Source organism: Rhamphochromis sp. 'chilingali', assembly GCF_963969265.1.
Source record: "Rhamphochromis sp. 'chilingali' genome assembly, chromosome: 2".
Classification (NCBI taxonomy): domain Eukaryota; kingdom Metazoa; phylum Chordata; class Actinopteri; order Cichliformes; family Cichlidae; genus Rhamphochromis; species Rhamphochromis sp. 'chilingali'.
The window spans coordinates 46,580,360-46,597,014 of NC_137930.1; the positions used below are offsets into that span (position 1 = coordinate 46,580,360).

The 16,655-nt window shown below is 39.0% G+C and overlaps 1 protein-coding gene across 3 annotated transcripts in view; it reads left to right on the plus strand.

Moving 5' to 3' along the window:
• LOC308391940 (copine-8-like) overlaps positions 1-8,400 on the plus strand; it is an 87,936-nt gene extending 79,536 nt beyond the window's left edge. The window contains exons 19-21 of one of the 3 annotated variants that reach the window (XM_080874749.1): positions 645-718; positions 1,039-1,138; positions 2,192-2,346. In XM_080874749.1, coding sequence (XP_080730875.1) covers positions 645-718; positions 1,039-1,138; positions 2,192-2,217 — 200 coding nt within the window. In that variant the 3' untranslated portion in view covers positions 2,218-2,346. Of the gene's footprint in view, positions 1-644; positions 719-1,038 lie in introns of all 3 variants that reach the window. The other 2 variants (XM_080874747.1, XM_080874748.1) reach the window with 2 other exon arrangements.
• The last annotated feature ends 8,255 nt before the right edge of the window (positions 8,401-16,655 follow it).

Sequence of the window (16,655 nt, forward strand, 5' to 3'; positions counted from 1 at the left end):
CACCCCTCGTTCTGCTTCCTATCTTGTCTCCCACATGGTTTAGCCCTTCCTCGTGCAGCTTTTCTTTTCTTCACTCCTCCGCTTACCCTCCCCTTAATTCTCCCTCTCCTCCTTCACAGAAGCCGAGGTAAAGGGTAAATTCTCGCTTTTCAGTCCAGTAGCACTCCTTTTTTTCCATTCTTCTTCTTCTTTATTTTAAATGCGCAAGGGCTACATCACTCTGCTGTGTTTTCTCCCTGAAACATTGGTGTTTACAGTTCACAGAGCAGTCCTCTGTTAAAAAAAGAAAAGAAAAACAAGCTCACTCACGGGGAGCAATGAGCCTGCAGAGTCAACGGGATTAGCACGCATATGAAGTCAGAGTGCGCATTCGCTTTATGTCCCTGTGGTGCTCATTGCTGGCTGTGCTTACATGTATTCGGGCACGTTCCTCTTATGCGCACAGCTACGTGTAACTCACGGCCCCGTGGCTTCACGCTCAGCCGTGCAAATTCTGTGTACTCCTGCCCATTTGAGACTATCAACACTCTAAGTGTAAGCCTGTGGCATGCTAATGACGTTGGCAGGTTGAAACACAAAAACCGTGTGTCATGTTTGCTCACCGCAACGTTGACGGGGTGTTACTGATGCACTTCCCTCCTCAGAAATGATTGAGCTGGATGGGGACGAAGAGAGGATCTCATCCCAAGGACGATACGCAGAGAGGGACATTGTTCAGGTACAGAATACTCCCGAAGACACGGCTGACTGGCTGGAAGGCTGTTCACTCAGCAGAAAGTGTTGAGAGAAATGTGGGATTTATGATTAATGGGAAAGGGTCATTGTGCTTGACCTTCTACTGTGCTCTTGTTCTGAGTCTGCTGGTTTTTCTGTCTTCTCTCTGCTGTCTCGACCCTTATTTCTTCCTCTACGTGCAATATTTTTCTCTTTGTTTTCCTCTCTTTTGCTTTCTTTTTCATAATTTTGCATAAGCGTTTTCTGTTTTTTGTCCACATCTCATTTCCTATATTCACCTTTTCTTTGTTTCCTCTTGTTAAGGTTCAAATATTGAGGAAGGAGAGTAAAAAACCACCATGGTCCAACAAGAGCTTGGTCAAACAATTGATTTTAATGAATACACGCGTGGGAAGACCACTCTGTACGCAGACAGGGATTGATCTTCAACTTAATCAAAGCATACACAGATTTTTATAGCATCAGGGTTTGAATTAATGACGTCCCTTCATACGTCACAGATACATTTCATACATAGGTCACATCAAAACCAAAATGACTTTTAACACAGTTTAAAAGAACATTGTCTTCATCTTCATAACAGATGTTTCCTGTCAACCTTTCTGATTAGCGCTTCTTCAAAACCGCAGACAATGATTTTGCAGTGAGCGAGCACTTCTGCAAGCCCACAATTACAAGCAAACATGATATCTCACGACCTTACGTGGCACTCTGTGTCACCTCTCACCTACTAACGCTCACAGTCAAACAGAGGCCACTGTCAACCTTTTACTAAAACTATAGATGTAATATAAATTGAATAAATGTTTTAACCAAGAACCTCTACTGAAAGCTTAATAAAAGAATATAAAAGTATAACAGACAATTTGAATACCCTAGTTATTCACATAGCCTCGTCTAACCAGCTCCTCAGAATAACCTGCAGTTAGATTCTGCTTTCGGTTTCATTTCTGCAAACGCTCTGCAAGCCTGCAGTTTCCTGTCACTCTGACTCTGTACAAAGTGTACTCAAAATCAACAGAATCAGCACATACACACTTAAGATTATAACAACCATTCAAAAGCATTTAAGATTATAGATTCAAGCCAACAGTTTAAAGTGGTTATAACTGCACCTGTAATAAAGGCTAATTGGGTACCAAGATGTTTAAACATCTGTATGCAATATCAATACTGTAAATTATAATGCATATTATTAATGCAATGGTAATGATGATTATTATTAACAATAGCAGCAAAATATCTCTCCACTCTCAATACTCTCCTCTCCTCTTTGTCTTCATTTGTCTTATCTTTTCATCTTTGTCATTTTCTTTACTATTCTCTTATTCTCAATGTCCATGTTTCCTATTCTGTACTCTCCGCCTCTTATTTCTCTTTACATTACTTATATCTGATTTCTTCATTTCCTGTTCTCTCCTTTCCTTGTGTCCTTTCCTCTTGCTTCCCCTCTCAGTTTGTTCCTTTCAGAGACTACATTGACCGACGAGGAAATCACATCCTCAGCATGGCCCGTCTGGCTAAAGAAGTGCTGGCTGAAATTCCCGACCAGTTCCTGTCCTACATGAGAACCCGGGGGATCAAACCTGGTCCCTTGCCACCTCCTTACACTCCCTGTCCACCACCAGCTATCAACCCCCTTCTCACAAGAAGGGTAAGCCGAATTTAATGGCTTCCACCCCAGTATTGGCCAGCCGGGTCTACTGTCCTCTCTTTACGCTTCACTCTTCACTGGAAGCTCCTAAGCACATGGCAAACTTTGCCTGCATCTCGCATGTTGCACTTTTGGGAATATTTGGCCGTGAAGGGTGATGAAGACAGCCCTGAGTGCTTCTTCTGTTTAGAAGACTGGACAAAAAGGTGTGGATTTTGAAGGGCAGTGGTGGTGGCCTGAAATCAAGGAGCTGCACCAGGAAGAGTAAACGGGAAAGAAACTCGACAGACTGAATCCAAGCTGTTCCCATTTCCACTTCCTCTGTCTAAGTCATGTCACTTGATATATAAATGTTTACAAAACTGAGGAGTGGAGTGGATCTTTTATTTTCCAGGACGAAATTTATACAAATAAATGTGAATACCTTTCAGAGTCCTATTTTTCAGCTACAGAAACAGGAGATTCTGACTTTGTACAAAAATGTTTAGGCCCCAGTGCCACACACACTTATATATATATATATATATATATGATTTTTTTTTTTTTAATAGAAATAGAGCATGTGCCAGTTTATGAAAAATAAAGCATGCACTGTTGTCCTGCACTCAGGGCTTTGTCCCTACCACACACTGCCATGTTCCATCATGAACAAACCCACCGGAAATCGTTCCACGCTCCTATCGTCTGCTCCATCCACCTGCCTTGACTCGAAAGGAAGCTGTGCTCCTTGGGAGTCTGGTCAAATCAAATGCAACAGGGACTTGAACCAGCCTTACTTTTTTGTCAGAAAACATTACTGGCACAATGGGTTATGGAAACGTGGATTTCTCCAAGCCCAGAAGTCAAAAACACACATTTCACTACCGAACCTGACTGTGTTGTTACATTTCAGAGTCTTGTTATTTTCATGAAACAACACTGTACTTCAGAAGCATTTCTGGTTTTGGTTTTTGGTTTACATTTCTCTACCTCTCACATTGTTCAGTATTGCCAAAAAATATTGTTAAAAAAAACAGCAAGTGTTGTAAGTGATATTTGGCAAGTCTGTGGTCCGTCACACAGTTTTACCTTTCTCACCACGTATACATCATGTTTGCCAAACTGTACGTTGGGAAGTATAGCATTTTGGTTGCTATCAGATTAGATGGCTCACACCTTTGTGGTAGCAACACACTTTTGATATGAAATTGAATTTGAAAACAGGTAAAAGTGCAGATTGCTTTTCTTTTAACAACTGTCTGCATGGATCAAAGTAATGACTGTAACAACAGTGTTTGGGTCCATGTTTGTGCATCAGTATTGTAACTAAAAGTCCTAAAGTTTCATATATCTCCTTAAATTCAGACTCCACAGAAAACCCATGTTTCATCATCAAATACTCGCATCCTGAAGGCTTTAAAGGTGACAGCAGCTGCTCTTTGCTTAGATTCACAGCAGTGGTTTCAATTAACACTCTCTGTTTTTCAACATGGCTGCTAATAAGTTACATAAATTTTCTTCTTTGTTATACTTATTGTTAGCAAGAACAGTCAGCATGGCATCTAATAAAAGTTAGCTTAAAATTGGAAGGAATTTAATTTGTTTCTTTGGCTTGCTGGACTCCATATTAGCTGTAGCCACCTTAGCTGCATAGAAAGACATTGCCACTACAAGAAAGTGACCCCCTTACTCTGTTTATACATTTTGGACCCCTCTGTGCTGTGAAATAGTGTCTTTGATACGTCACACTAAAATATATTCCACCTCTCATCAGTCTTCAGTTACCTTCATCAGAAAAAAAAAAAAGGATATAGAATTTGTCTCTATTGGTAAATAAATGCCCAAAAAGCAATTGGCTGTTGTAGCAATAATAATAATATTAATAATAATGTCTGATGTACTTAAAAAATCCAACTATACCATTGGCTTAGATACAGCAAGTGTTCTATATATTGGGGCGATCGTGGCTCAAGAGTTGGGTGTTCGTCTTGTAATTCATCTTGTAATCGGAAGGTTGCCGGTTCGAGCCCCGGCTCGGACAGTCTCGGTCGTTGTGTCCTTGGACAAGACACTTCACCCGTTGCCTACTGGTGGTGGTCAGAGGGCCCGGTGGCGCCAGTGTCCGGCAGCCTCGCCTCTGTCAGTGCGCCCCAGGGTGGCTGTGGCTACACTGTAGCTTGCCATCACCAGTGTGTGAATGGGTGGATGATTGTGTATAGTGTAAAGCACTTTGGGGTCCTTAGGACCAAGTAAAGCGCTATACAAATACAGGCCATTTACCATATCTCTCAATAGTAACTGCACTTGTTTGATTCTGACAGACTTTTAAAAAAATGTTCTACCTAATAGTAGATCCGTCCAGCCGTCCGTCCGTCCATCTGTTCAGCAATTCTCTTCCACTTGTCGTTGTCACGGTCACGGGGGGACAAACAAGTAGGTAACTGTTGCAATCTGTTGCAACTGCTGTGAATCCAAGCTAACCACAGCTGCTCTCCTTTCTAAAGAAATAAGCTACAGAACTGCTAAAGCCTATATGAATCAAGCTTAGTTTTCAGGTTATTGCACTGTCACTTTCAGATATGTTTCGGCCTTCCCGTTAATGGGTATAAGAAAGCAAAGCACAAACCATGTCCTATTAGACAAGCATCAACCACCTTGTCCAGAGGTCCCTTTTAATCCATGTAAATGTCCAAAGAAAAGCATTTTTTTCTTTATACTTTTGAGACGTGTAGTGTAGAGTTTATGTGTGTGGTAGGGCCGTATTTAGTCAAGGAATAAATATAAAAGAAGGTTTACAACACTTTTTTCTAAACTCACACCTCAAAATAACGATATACTTCTTGGCTGGTGATGCTTAATGAATATGTCTGTTATGTAATATGTTATGAACTGCTTGTAAATTCAGTTTCTTAGACGTTTCTACACTGTACAAAATTTCTGCCTTTTTGTGTATTGGTCAGTATAATGTATGTGTAATGCTGCTTCTTTCTGCTCATTTAAGTATGACATTTTATACCGAGGCCTGTAATCATATTTAAATCATGACTAACAGGCCTTATCAATGTTTATACGTAGGTTATTCATATTTAAATTATGAACGACAGGCCTGTATTTTTTATAAGCAAACTGTTAGATAGTGATGCGTGTTTAATGTGTGCAAGACATTTAAAAGCTAATGATCAAATCCACTCCGTAGCAACGTTTTTCTGCCAAATCTGAAATACTGTTAAGTGTAGCATCTCATCCCAGGATAAAAACGCTTATTCGGTTTGACTGAATAGGGTCCCTCCACGTGGAGGGGAGAGGTGATGGGATGGCGGGGACCCCGTACAACAGTCGGGATGTTGAATTGCAAAATGTAGCACTAGTTTCAAGACTGGAGCAACGTCAGCCTGAACCAGATAAGACCAGATCAGGCAGGAACAGTCTTTTTATAAGTACATGTAAATATACAGTATAATCTGTATATATTGTGCGTACGTTTTCTGGAGAGTTGACTTGCAGCAAACTGCCGGCACTCTGTGACTCTCTTCCTGAAACACAAGGCATGGCCTTTTTATTTATTTATCAAGACAAGATGTGAGCTTCATCTCACGCCCACTCTCTCGTATATACTGTACATGCAGTACATGTATTTGTGTATGAAACATGCATGACACTTACATAACAGTGAGGGTTGTATAAAGATTAAGGGTTTCCTTCTCTTCCTCCTTCTTCTTGTTTCTGTTTTGAAATGCAGCTTGTGTTTTGTTTTATTTTTCAAGAATTTATGGGCAACTCTTAAAAAATCTAAATCTGGATCTTATTAAAAATCTGCACATGATAGAGAATAATTTTACCAATTTATTTTCTTTTAGTATCAGTGCAGAAATCCTCAGAAATGCCCAACTGGCAGAGCTAGAGATCATTTAAAAATGGCTCAGGTTCCTACTAAAAGTGTTAGCATGGGAAGCATGGTTGACATTTTCACTAATTAAACAAATGGGAGAAAAATGACCAAATGCCTCATCTCTTGCCTGTTAATTCAGCATATTCATATGTAGATATCTGTTTATAGTTATTACCATTTGCTATGCTCTGACCCTTGTACTCTGTGCGCCCATTGAGCTTTCTGGTCTCGTACAGGACAATATACAATGATAACTATGGGAGGTGTAGTGCTTTTTTTGTTTGTTTGTCCCTAACAATCAGCCTCTGATTTTCGTGAAAAGTAAATGTAACTTGACTTCTCTTTCATTACACAATCTTATAAAAGGGCCATAAATATATGAAGTTTATATAGTTTGTATAGTTTCAGTTAGAGGGGAACCTGTTTTATTAAGTCCATATTTTAATCTTGGACTCTATTAAAGTAGGATTTTTCTTTGTGTGAAAGCAGCTTCGAAGTCACAGCTAAAAACCTTGTTTATCCTCCGTCAGAAAGAAACCTTTTTTTTTGTTTTTAGCACACTTAACTATGCCTCTAACACATTTTTCTACTAACTGGCTGCACCTCACAAAAACAAGTTTTGAACAACAGTCGGGCTGAACCTTTTCAAAGCCAGAGCTGCATAGCTGGTTATGTTATGGATAAGAGCTGAGCTCATACGGGTTATTTGCACATTTACGTATTATTTCCACCTTTGTAAAAGTATAATAGGTACCATTTAAAATGAACTCTTAGTCAATGGGTGTGACAGGATGTATAGAATTCTTAAATAGCAGCAGTTCCAGATTACAGTGCTGCTCTCACTCTTGCTTCAATATGGGGAGAAACTCTAAAGTTGTCAAACTACAGAGTGGTTAGTTGATTTTTCTTTTTTGTTTTGTTTTTACTGACAAAAATGTTTTATGCATCGTACGTAGGTGAGCATTCAACAGTGTCTTAAACTCAAGAAATTCCATTAATTCCACAAGTCCTCAAGAATAAAATATCACATTCTACAACTAAATGACTTTAACACTATCCCATGTGAGATTATGTAGATCGTTTCTTTGGGATACATAGGTTTGCCCTCAAGAAGAAGACTTCAGAAATCACTGATTCTGTGAGGCTGTGTCAGTGTAGGAGTAACAATCAAAAGCATTTATTGTGTAGGACAGAAAAAAAAATCACTGCTGGTAAACAAACCAGCTTTAATGAAGTAGGCTTACACCTCGCTGCCTCCCACTGCTCATCGTCGCATCCACGTCACTCTGCTAAAGCAGCAGCATGTCAGCATGCCAGGCCACATGAACCCCCATGTGATCTGCACAAATAACATGAACTCTGTTTGCTGTAAATTATCTTGATAAAGTGGTTTAACTGAATGCTTGTGATGAATATCCTGTTTTATCCTGATGTTTTTTATAGCATGGATTAAAACTGCATGTGTGCAACTTTTTTTTTTTTTTTCTATCAGACATGCACCTGTGAGGTTAAAGGAAAAATTGTACTGTGACATCTTTGTGCGTTACTTCAGAATATTTAAGAAAACATTTTTGCCTTAAAAATGTCAATTGATTAGTCTTGGAAATGTGCAATGCCTTCAGATGTTTCCTTCTTCTTCTCTGATGACTTTTCTTTTCTTCTCTTTTTTTTAGTTTTATCTGTCAGTACATTGATGCACGGCCACTTCTCTGTCAGACTCGTCTCGGCATTGTTCGCTCAGAGTCAGTGGTTGAAGTGATGTGAATAACAGGGTGTATGATCCAAACAGAAAAAAACAAAACTAGACGAAAAACAAAAAAATGGTCTGTCTCGCTGAGAGGACAGAATTATTGGGCTGGGGATAGTGCTGTGTGGCATCATGCAGCCATGTTTATTTACCGTGAGATAATACTGAAACTGTTCATCTGCCCCATTTTATTTCATCAGGGGTGATTCACAATTTTGCATGATGCTTGTAGTGGCACACAAGGCCAATCAAATATGATTTCTCCATTGATATATAATTATTTTAAACCAGTTCTCGAGCTTAGTGATGTTACAAGACAGCACAGGTTTTACTGTTCTAACAGGAAACATAAAGGCCACAAACAACTTACTGATAAAAATGACTGTTTCTGTAACAACTGACGTCTTTAAATAAATATCCCTATCTAAGCTTGTTCTTTGTTTATTTGTTGTTTGTGTGCTCAGAACCCATCTTCTCATGTACAGAGCTTTGAATAATCAGACCCCATTACATGGTCTATGGGAGCCTCTCCTGTGGAACCACTTCCCAGTTTGGGAAACCAGTAACCCATGTTAAAACTTTCCTTTTTGATTTTTTAATCATCAATAATTAGTACAGGATCAGGTGACCCTGAACCATTGCTTGCTTATGCTGCTATAGGCTCAGGCTGGTTCAGGGAGAAGTGTCTTCTTGTTAGGGAGTTCTTTACCACTTTCACAAAGTGCTGCTAACTGAGATTTTCTCTTTAATGTAAGCTCTTTACCTTGCAATATAAATTGACTCAATCAAACAGTTGTGAAGTGGGGCTATATGCATGAAATAAAATAAAATTGGATTGAAAATCCAATTTAGAATTCCTCAAAAGTTCTCAGGAAGCCGGCGTTGATCAAATTAAAGATCCATAAGGTTAATTTGCATAGCATTAGCATCTTTCTCCAACTGGTTCATTTTTCCAATGTATTGAATAATGCCATTTTGTCAAAATCAAGTGTAGAAAAAATATTTTTGCAGAAAAACAAAAAGCTAGCATTCGTATTAATGTTGATTGAACCTGGGATGCCTACATGACTAAGTTTTCACAAACATTTCCTAAACATGCTACATAATGTACCTAAAAAGTAAGCCCTACACCACTTACACTGCTGTAAAACACAAAACTGAAGCTACTCAACCCACTCTGTTATTGGACACCTGTCCTTGTCAGTGTTGCCAATAAAATCAAAAGAGCCAGCACGCTGGAATAGATTCACACCATTACACCTTTAAAGTGTTCATCTTAAAATTGAATGCATTACAGCAGAGTAACAGGCTGAAATGCTTCCAAGGAGTCCAAAAAATGTGGCTCAGAAATGCAACGTTTTGCCTGAATATTGAGAAGAAATGAGTGTAGCCCTTGCATCCTTGTTACAGTAAAAACTATAACGGACTAGCCAGCTGTGGGAAAGATAAGGGTGGTATTATTTTGTAATATAAGATAATATTAAGCCTTAAGCACCAGGAAACAAACTATGTGCAACAAATACAGTAGTTGATTACTTTGTACCCTATGTGTGGTATCAGCCTAATCCTTACTAAAACTTGTAATTTAAATGAGCCCTGGACTTGAATGAAAAATGTTTGGTTAAGCATAGAAAATGGTTGACATAGTCAAATAATTATGTTAATAAACCTGAAGTTAAGTTTATGAAATGTCCTTTTAAAGCATTTACCGAAACAGCTGATGTCACCTCACACAAGAATAATACCAAACTGCGGTTGTAATAAGTTATAATTAGCAGCTTGCAGCAGGATGTTTTAAATAATCGCAACTAGTTAGCATGTTAGTATGTAAAACATTTGAATAGCAGACATGTGACAGAGTGTAGTCAGGGTAGTCGGGCACATCGTGTGCAGAAGTTGCCAATTTCCTTCAACTTTCGTCAGTTGCTACAGACTTCCTGAGGTCTTCAGATTAACTCAAGAACAGTGTGCTGAGAGCTTCTGCATAATGAGCACAGTGCAAAATGCTGGATGCAGTGGTATAAAGCATGCTGCCACTGGACTCCGGAGCAGTGGAGATATCTTCTCTGGAGTGACGAATCACGCTTATTCATCTGACAATCCAATGGATGAAACTGGTTTTGGAGGTTTCCAGGAGAATGGTACTTGTCTGACTGCATCATGTCGAGTGTAAAGTGTTTGGTGGAGTGAGAGCTATGGGGATGTGGGGGTGTCTTTCAGGGGTTTAGCTTGGCCTCTTAGTTCCAGTGAAAGACTTTTAATGCTACATTTTGGACACCTTCATTCTCCCAACTTTGTGGGAACAGTTTGGGGATGGCTCCTTCCTGTTCTAACACAACGGCACACTAGTGCACAAATCAAGCACGTTTGGTGTGGAAGAACTGGACTGGCCTGCACAGAGTCCAAACTGCAACCCAATACAAATTAGAGTGGAGACTTGGAGCCAGGCCTTCTCATCCAACAATGTCTGAACTCAGAAATGTGCTTCTGGAAAAATGAGTAAAATCAGTGTATTTATGGGGGGGGAATCCCATTAATACACTCCTAAACCTTGTGGAAAGCCTTCCCAGAGTTACAACTGTTATAGCAAAGTTGGGCCAACATCATATTCAACCCTATAGATTAAGAATGTGATGCCTCTCAATTTCATATGTGTGTGAAGGCAGAGTAGGAAGTACTTTTGGCAATATAGTGTATATAATGATCTCTAGGGGAGGGACAAAGAAGAGAAATTTATTTCAGTTTTAAAGTAATACCAGACAATCTGAGCAAACCAATAAGACGTGACTATATTTGGACTCCCATGAATTTTCCTGTTCTGGATCTGAAGGATTTTGAAAGGGATTAATGATGTTTTCTCATGGTAGCAGTCAGACGCTGCCGCCATCAGATACTTAGGAATTTTCCTTCTCTTGGTGGCCCATATGGAATTTACAGCATAACGATTCATCAATGCCCTCTTATTTTTGTGACAATGACCTTTGTTTCGCTATTCCATTTTATGGACTCTCTAATTTGTTATTTTGTACCACGTGGAATGTCAAAAGACCAAAGAAATGACATGGCTTTTTTTTTTTTTTTTTAAATAGCTGAAATACCAACACATTATGGAACTTTCTGTTCATAATGAAGGAATTCGGACCTCTAAATTAATGTTCCACAATGTGCACAATGTGCAGTGCAGTGAATATTGTTTTATTTTGTGTGCTACAGTACTTAATCAGTGGTTTGCTGAATTGGTCATCCAGCAAGAAATGCAGAGACAGTGTTTTGTGTGAGAGTGCAGTAGGTTCCTGTCTAAAATATACAGTGCAGCGTTTCTCTTATAAGTCTGAGGCTTTCTGCTTTATTATCTAGTCCAGTTTTTACATGCTCTCACTCAAATGCCTCATGACAGATCCACTGAAAATGTCCAGTGGTTGCAGACCGCCAGCCTTGATGGATAGGAATTGTTTTCCTGCTGCTTTTCAGAGCAGCAACAAAACAATCGCTTGATGCTGCTTGGAAGTGATCTGACGTGCTCAGAGCGGGGGCTGCTTTGTAACAAGTGTCATTGTGCTAATTACAGCTAGTACACTTTTCTTTCCTCCTTGTTTCTGTTCTTTCCAAGATTTTAATGAGTCGCCGCCGCTATCTGTTCTCTGTGTTTATCTGCATATTACTTTTAACTTCATGATGAGATATTATATTATTATGGTCGCCTCCCACTTGAGGCTATAATCAGAAGCTTTAATTGGTGTTTTCAGATGCTCTCACACAAAATAATGGTAGGCTAATATCTAACCATCCATTTCTTAACTTAACTTAATAATGTAAAATAGAAGAAAAATAACAACCAGAGGAAATGAAATGCAGTGGCTGGAACTATAATTTACTGGTAGGAATGTTAGAATCACAGTACATTCGATATGACTTGATATTAGTCATGTTTGCACATATCACCTTTGATATCCATAAAGGATTCAGTTTTTATCACCATTATAGGCATTAGAATTTTGTGTGAATGATTAAAAAAAAGTAAGCTAATGCCTTATACTACACAATATTAAGAATTAGTAAGGTATTGTTTATAAAGCATTAGTCCTCCTTGGTATGTCATTTATAAACATGGATATAAGTGCATTAATGGACAATGGAATAACTGTTTCTAAAGTCTTATATGAAGTATTTATAGGTGAAGTTATTTAGGAACTGTTAATGACTGTTAATGGTCTCTTTTAGAAAGTCTAAGTATTAGAGGTTAATAGAGGTTTGACTTCTTTCATTTGTGGTTAATTCGGGGGTTTAGTTGTTAGTTCAGGGTTTTGTGTCACCTCATCTATACCTTATAAAGCAGTTATTAATGAAACTGGAAGGTCAGCAGAAAAACACAACAAGAAAAAGAAAAAGCACAAAGAGTTATATAACATACCAATATTTATTGTGTGACCCAAACACAGTTCACTTAATGTTTGCAGACTCTGTAGGTAGTGCCAGAGAAAATAAGAAATCAACACAGTGAGCAGCTGGAGCCATATAGTATTTCAGCTTAAATATATGAAAACTTGTTTTAGAGTTGAGAATTTAATTTGTTCCTCATGGTCAACTTTCAGTTGGTTTGTAGTCAGTTACCTCACTTTGTTGTAAATAACCAAAATGTAATAATAATACGTATTATTAAATATAAGGAGAAGGAATGTAGGTTAGGAATACGAGTTGATTTTCAAGATTAAAGATTTGTAAGTGTAAAATAGGCTGATTTGGACATACCTTGCAGGCATGATACTACGGTTTCTGTGGTATGATGGGGATGATTTAACTCAGTAAATTGAATAGTCAGTGTTTGGTGTGATCACCTTTTATTTTTCAGCACAGCCTGAACTGTCTTAGGCAAGCTTTCTCGTCATTTGTCTAGTAGTCTTCAGGAATAGTCCCCCAGGCTTGGGTGAATGCTGTTAGCTTTTGTTCAATTCTCTGCTGTTGTCAGTCAGATGCTTTCCAGTTGGTGTTGCTGTAGACTAAATTCTGACGTTTCAGCTTTTATAACAAGATTCCCAATAACACTGGCTGAAATGCAGCCCCAAACCACAACAGAGCCTCCACCATGTTTTACAGATGGCTGCAGACATTTATTGTTGTATCCGTCTCCTGGTCACCTCCATTCATAACTATTTTAATGCCACTTACTGCATTTAAAAAGACATCCCTTGAAATGTAGTCTTTTTAAGCTTTTACAAAGACTGGAATCCAGCATTATTCTAATCATTCACTAATTCATCTTCACCCACTGAAGATTATTCTTTATCGAGGGCCTAAAAGCTATGTAAATGGTACATTTAACCAATTTTATCAAGGCTAAAATTGGTTAAATTTGGTTTTTAAGAAAAGCAAAGTTCATTAGATGCCTACATACAGTAAGCCCAAACCGAACCTACTATGGGTAGACAAGAAAGTGGCCCATCACAAAACGACACTATGTGTCATGTGTGAGCTGTTTTTCTGTTCTTCTTTGCCCAGCAGCTACCCCATGCATTTATATTTTTCCCATCTTCGACTTAAAATAGCCCCGTCCCGCCTTTCACATTTCCCAAATTGCACATCCTTCCCTTGACTCCTTACCCACTGGAGACACGAGCAGAGAAAGTGGCAAGACAGTTACACGAGGAGAGAGAGAATTCGAGGGAACGCACGTTAAATGAAATGAGACACCTTTGCCTTCCAGCCATGATTTAAAGCAATGTCAGCCTCTGACACAATTGGCACAAATATGTTGGTTTTTTGTTTTCTAAATAGCCAAAATACCACCGTTTGCCACAATCTCAGCATAATGGTGACATGACAAATTATATTTACTTTTAATTCACTTCTCAGTGTTGTACAATTGGATAGATTTTTAAAAAAATCACATACCAACAAACTGAAAGTTTAAATCTTAAATAACTGAAACAGCATGAATAAAAAGAGTCCTACGCTCACCATGGATATGGTTTGTATATTGCACCTCTGTGCCATACCTTTTGTACTTGGAGGACGGAAAAATGCCAAAGGATACACCTATGGATCCTAAATTAAAACTCCGCCAGCAAAGTCTCTTCTCTCCAATCTTTCTTCTAGCAAAATGGGAAATCCTTTGCTTCAAATAAATTCAAGCATGTCTCTATTTTGTTTTTGTTTTTGTTTGGTTTGGGGTTTTTTTTTTTACACTTAATTGACTGAATTTTTGCTGTGGAGTGGTTATGGTTACACAGCCACAGTGCTGCATGTAAACTCTGTTTCTTATGTCTCATGTTCTAAATGTTGAGTTGCTCTGCAGAGCTGTTGTGACAGTCAGAACTTGCTGGTCTCATATTACGCTAGGGCTGCATGATGGAGCAGTTAGCCTCCCCTGAGAAGGTGATTTTTATCTTCTTTAACTAAATCTAAATGTTGTTCAGACCTCTGGCGCAGCCATCTTCAGCACTGTTTCATTGTGTTTTTGCTGGGTGGGATAAGAGGGATGTTGATCTTCCCAATCGTCCCCTCAGCAGGAACAGGAATAAGCATATTTCCCAAACGTCAGATCGCTCCTTTAATAAGAATGGCAAGACTGATAGTCTGAGTAAGCTGTAAAGTGTTTTAGAGGATACTTATTTGACTGATCTAATTAAATAGTACAATATCTCACAACATTATAACCTAAATTAAGGAATCATTTCCCCAAAGATAGTTTTCACAGTTTCACTGGAATCCCCATTTCTATCTGTCCCACTAAAAATGACTTTTTTATAGGCACCTCTAAGGGAATCGCATTTCCGGGCCTTTCTCACTATGGGGACTGATTGCGATGAGTGCTGAGACTCTAAAGCTGCCTTGAACAAGCTCAGCATGAGCCTAATATGACTTGATCCAATATGCGGAGCTACAAGTGTCTCTGAGCTGCCGTTTTCGCCACTTTTATTTCCCTCGCTCCCCCTTTTTAAGCTTATCAACTGCGAGATGCCTGCGTGCTGAAATAGGTGGTGATGAGTAATGGAATAAGGAAGTGTGCGTAAAATTTTGATGACACACCCAGAAAACCCTGCAGCCAGCGCACAAACATACACCAACCCTGCAGAATGCAGCGTCTGTCCACTCGACTCAGAAAGTACAAGGGTAAAAGCGTGCTGGCAAGTATGAGGCTAAGTATGGATATGAAACGTCTCTGCTGCTATTCTTAGACCTGGATGGAGGTTGGGAGGGTGGGGGGAAGGCGGGGAGGAGGCGGTTTGTTGCTAAAAATTGCCAGATTGTTTTGTGCCTACCAATCTATTTTTACACATGCTGAGGCCTTCCTGGGATGTTGTGGTCTCTTCTTAGTCTATTATGTAATGAACCAATCTCAAGGCATGATGCAATGATGCGGAGTCTGACACAGAGTGAAGTCCCCCATCATCCAATCCAGACTGAGGAATCTAAGTCCAATACTAGATAGGTTTTAAATGGTTTTGATGCAGGATGTATCTTGGGGATTTCTGGGCAGCAGTGAAGCAATGAAAAAAACAACAAAAAGAAAAACAAGCCTAATATGTGCTGGAATCTTGACAGAGTTAAGCAGCCCAAAGGACAGTTTGTCAGCTCGCTGTGAGCTCAGACGCTTGACAGGGAGGGATAGGTAATGAGTTTGTCTTCGGGGAGATATGTCGCCTTGAGTATGCAGAAGTAACAACATTTAAAAGGGGGGGGAAATGCTGATTTTCAGCATTAAAATATGCGCCTTGGGACAGTTAACATTCACAGTTCGTCCTCATTTAGTGAGAACAAGCTAGCAGAGCCAGACTTTGCATCTGTGATGTCTCACAGATGTACAGCTCCATCAAGACTCAATTGGCAAAAATGGAGAATATAAATGTGACAGTGCCATAGACGATTTTCTAGAGATATGGCTCGGTTTCAGAGCTTATAAAATCTTTATGCAGATCAGTGTAAACGCCTGAATGCATTTTTTTTAAAAACAAAGTCGATGTGAATGGAAATTCCTGTCAACAAAGAAGCTGCGTCTCTGTTTTGGAGGTTTGATTATATTTAGTACATTAATAGATGTTTTCAAATCAGCAGCACCTTGATGATTGAGTGCACCTTAATGCATCCTTCATTAATTCTCGAACAGAAAAATAATGTGTAGATCCAGGACAAGAACTTTTGATGGGAAAATGATCGATTTTTTTTCCTTTTTTTGTGTGATTATCTTTGCGAGCAGGGGACAGACCACTGTGAAGCTAATTTGAACTGGAGTTACATCCGTTATTATGTTTCCAGAACTTTTTGGATCCATTTCTCTAGCGTTGTTGTTCCCACATACACACTCATACACAAAACATGACTTCCCTACAACAGTTTGCTATTCAGAGAAAGAACAAAATAAACAAAAAGAAAAAAAATAGATATCAGTTTCTGTGCCAGATAAATATAAATAATGGTTCCAGCTTAATAAATGTTGACTGGCTCTGCCTCAGTGTCAAAGTAAATAGAGAAGTAGATGGGACTTTAAAGTGCCACTTAATATTGCTTGTGCTATTAACCTTTTTCACTGCCAACTGCCAACTAATTTTGCTTTAGGGTAAGATGAGGAAAGTAGAAAGAATACAGGTGTCTTTAATGATCTAATGAAGGTGAAAAGAGATCCACCAATAAAAGTCCAAAAAATCTACTAGAAC